Source organism: Microtus ochrogaster, chromosome 4, assembly GCF_000317375.1.
Source record: "Microtus ochrogaster isolate Prairie Vole_2 chromosome 4, MicOch1.0, whole genome shotgun sequence".
Classification (NCBI taxonomy): Eukaryota; Metazoa; Chordata; class Mammalia; order Rodentia; family Cricetidae; genus Microtus; species Microtus ochrogaster.
This window is the reverse complement of record NC_022011.1, coordinates 44963471-44965163: the sequence shown is the minus strand read 5'-3', so window position 1 is coordinate 44965163 and position 1693 is coordinate 44963471. Positions and strand designations below refer to the sequence as shown.

The 1693-nt window shown below is 45.7% G+C and overlaps 1 protein-coding gene across 2 annotated transcripts in view; it reads left to right on the top strand.

Annotated features, from left to right (window-relative positions):
- Nup214 (nucleoporin 214) overlaps positions 1-1693 on the top strand; it is an 83628-nt gene that overhangs the window by 38288 nt on the left and 43647 nt on the right. For both annotated transcript variants that reach the window (XM_005346090.3, XM_005346089.3), the window contains exon 23: positions 328-489. In XM_005346090.3, the coding sequence (XP_005346147.1) occupies positions 328-489 (162 nt within the window). The remainder of the gene's footprint in view (positions 1-327; positions 490-1693) is intronic.

The window sequence follows — 1693 nt, the reverse complement described above, 5'->3', positions numbered from 1 at the left end:
TGTGGAGTCTCTGACCTCACTTCCTCTTCCGCCCAGCATTCTGCTCCTCCCACTTACGTTCTAACCTATCAGGTCAAGCAGCTTCTTTATTAAATCAACCAATGACCTTCCTCCATCAGCTTTGTGTCATGGTGACTTCTAGCAGAGACTTCTAGCACTGGAACAAATCTGCTTTACAAGAAACCAAGCTCTGTATTGCTCTGAATACTCTCTTGTGCTTAAGAATTTTTAATTTTAGCATTTTCCCTAACAGAATTTACCATTTTAACTTTTCTGTGTTCCCTTTGCTGATCACATTTTTCTGATAAATTTTCTCTTCCCCCCCAGTCTCTACATCAGCCAGCAAAGTTATTCCTCAAGGAGCTGACAGCACAATGCTGGCAACCAAAACGGTTAAGCATGGTGCACCAGGTCCTTCCCACACCGTTGCAGCGCCCCAGGCAGCAGCTGCTGCAGCCCTGAGACGGCAGATGGCAAATCAGGCGCCAGGTAAAGACTGCAGCACTGTTCTAGGAGAGTAACTGAGCTGTCCAGGTAGCAGGTGTGGGCCCTGGATAGGAGACAGCTGCTCCTCAGAATAGAAGGATAACTCGGTGACCTTGATATCTGTGAGGAGAGCTCAAGTTGTTTGCTCTGAAGGGAAGGTATTAGACAGGTGACACGCTTAGTTTTGTGGGAAGTTGATGGGTTTTGGTGCTGATAAGTCCTACTTTTGATTGGTGTTCTCTACTTTAGCCCTAACTTGAACAACATTTTAAGGATCACAGCCACTGGGAGGGTGGCTGTAGTGTGCTTACTTGTGTTCTAGTGGGAGAGAGTCAGCAGAGTTAGCCAAGCCGCGCATACCAGAGCGCGGCCGTCGCAGATGTGCTGTGCTATGCTGATGTCGTCACTGGTCCCCAGTTAAGGCTTACCATGTCAGGATTTAACAGTCTAGGGCTGGACTCAGGGCTAGTTGTCACTCTTGTCAGCTTGGCCAGCCTTTGGTTCTCAGTAAGAGGCTGTTCCTCCTGCCACCGGGCCCATACAGTTGGCACAAGTGCTGCCTGAAGATGGTAAGGAAGAATCTTAAAATACAAAAATACAAAACCCCCCACAAGGAAAGGCTGCCTATTCCCAGAGTGAGGAGTGCCAGTGTGGGCTGTGTAGTGAATGTGATCTGCATGGAGAGAGTGAAACCCTGGCTCAAAAAGGTAAAGCAGGTTTGGAGAGATGGCTCAGCAGTTGAGCCCTGGCTGCTCTTCCAAAGGACCCAGTTTCAATTCTCAGCACCCACATGGCAGCTTACAACTGTCTGTAACTCCAAGATCTGACACCTTCACACAAACATATACATACAGGCAAAATACCAGTGAACATATAATAAAAATAAGTAATTTTTAAAAAATCGCTCAACAACAATAAATCAAGTTAAATATTTCTCTGTGTAGCACTGGAGCCTGTCCTAGAACTCACTCTCTAGATAAGGCTGGTCTCGAACTCACAGAGATCTGCCTCCCAAGTGCCGGGATTAAATATAACCTTAAAATACCTAAACTAAATCAAGATAGCTCTTTAAGATACATTTAGGCTTTCAGTAGCCCTGAACTGAAGGCTGTTAATCCCTGCATGTTGCCATCCCTGTCAAGATGAGCTAACAGTGTGGCAGATATCTGGTTTTTTTTTTTTTTTTTTGTTTTTTGAGACAGGGTTT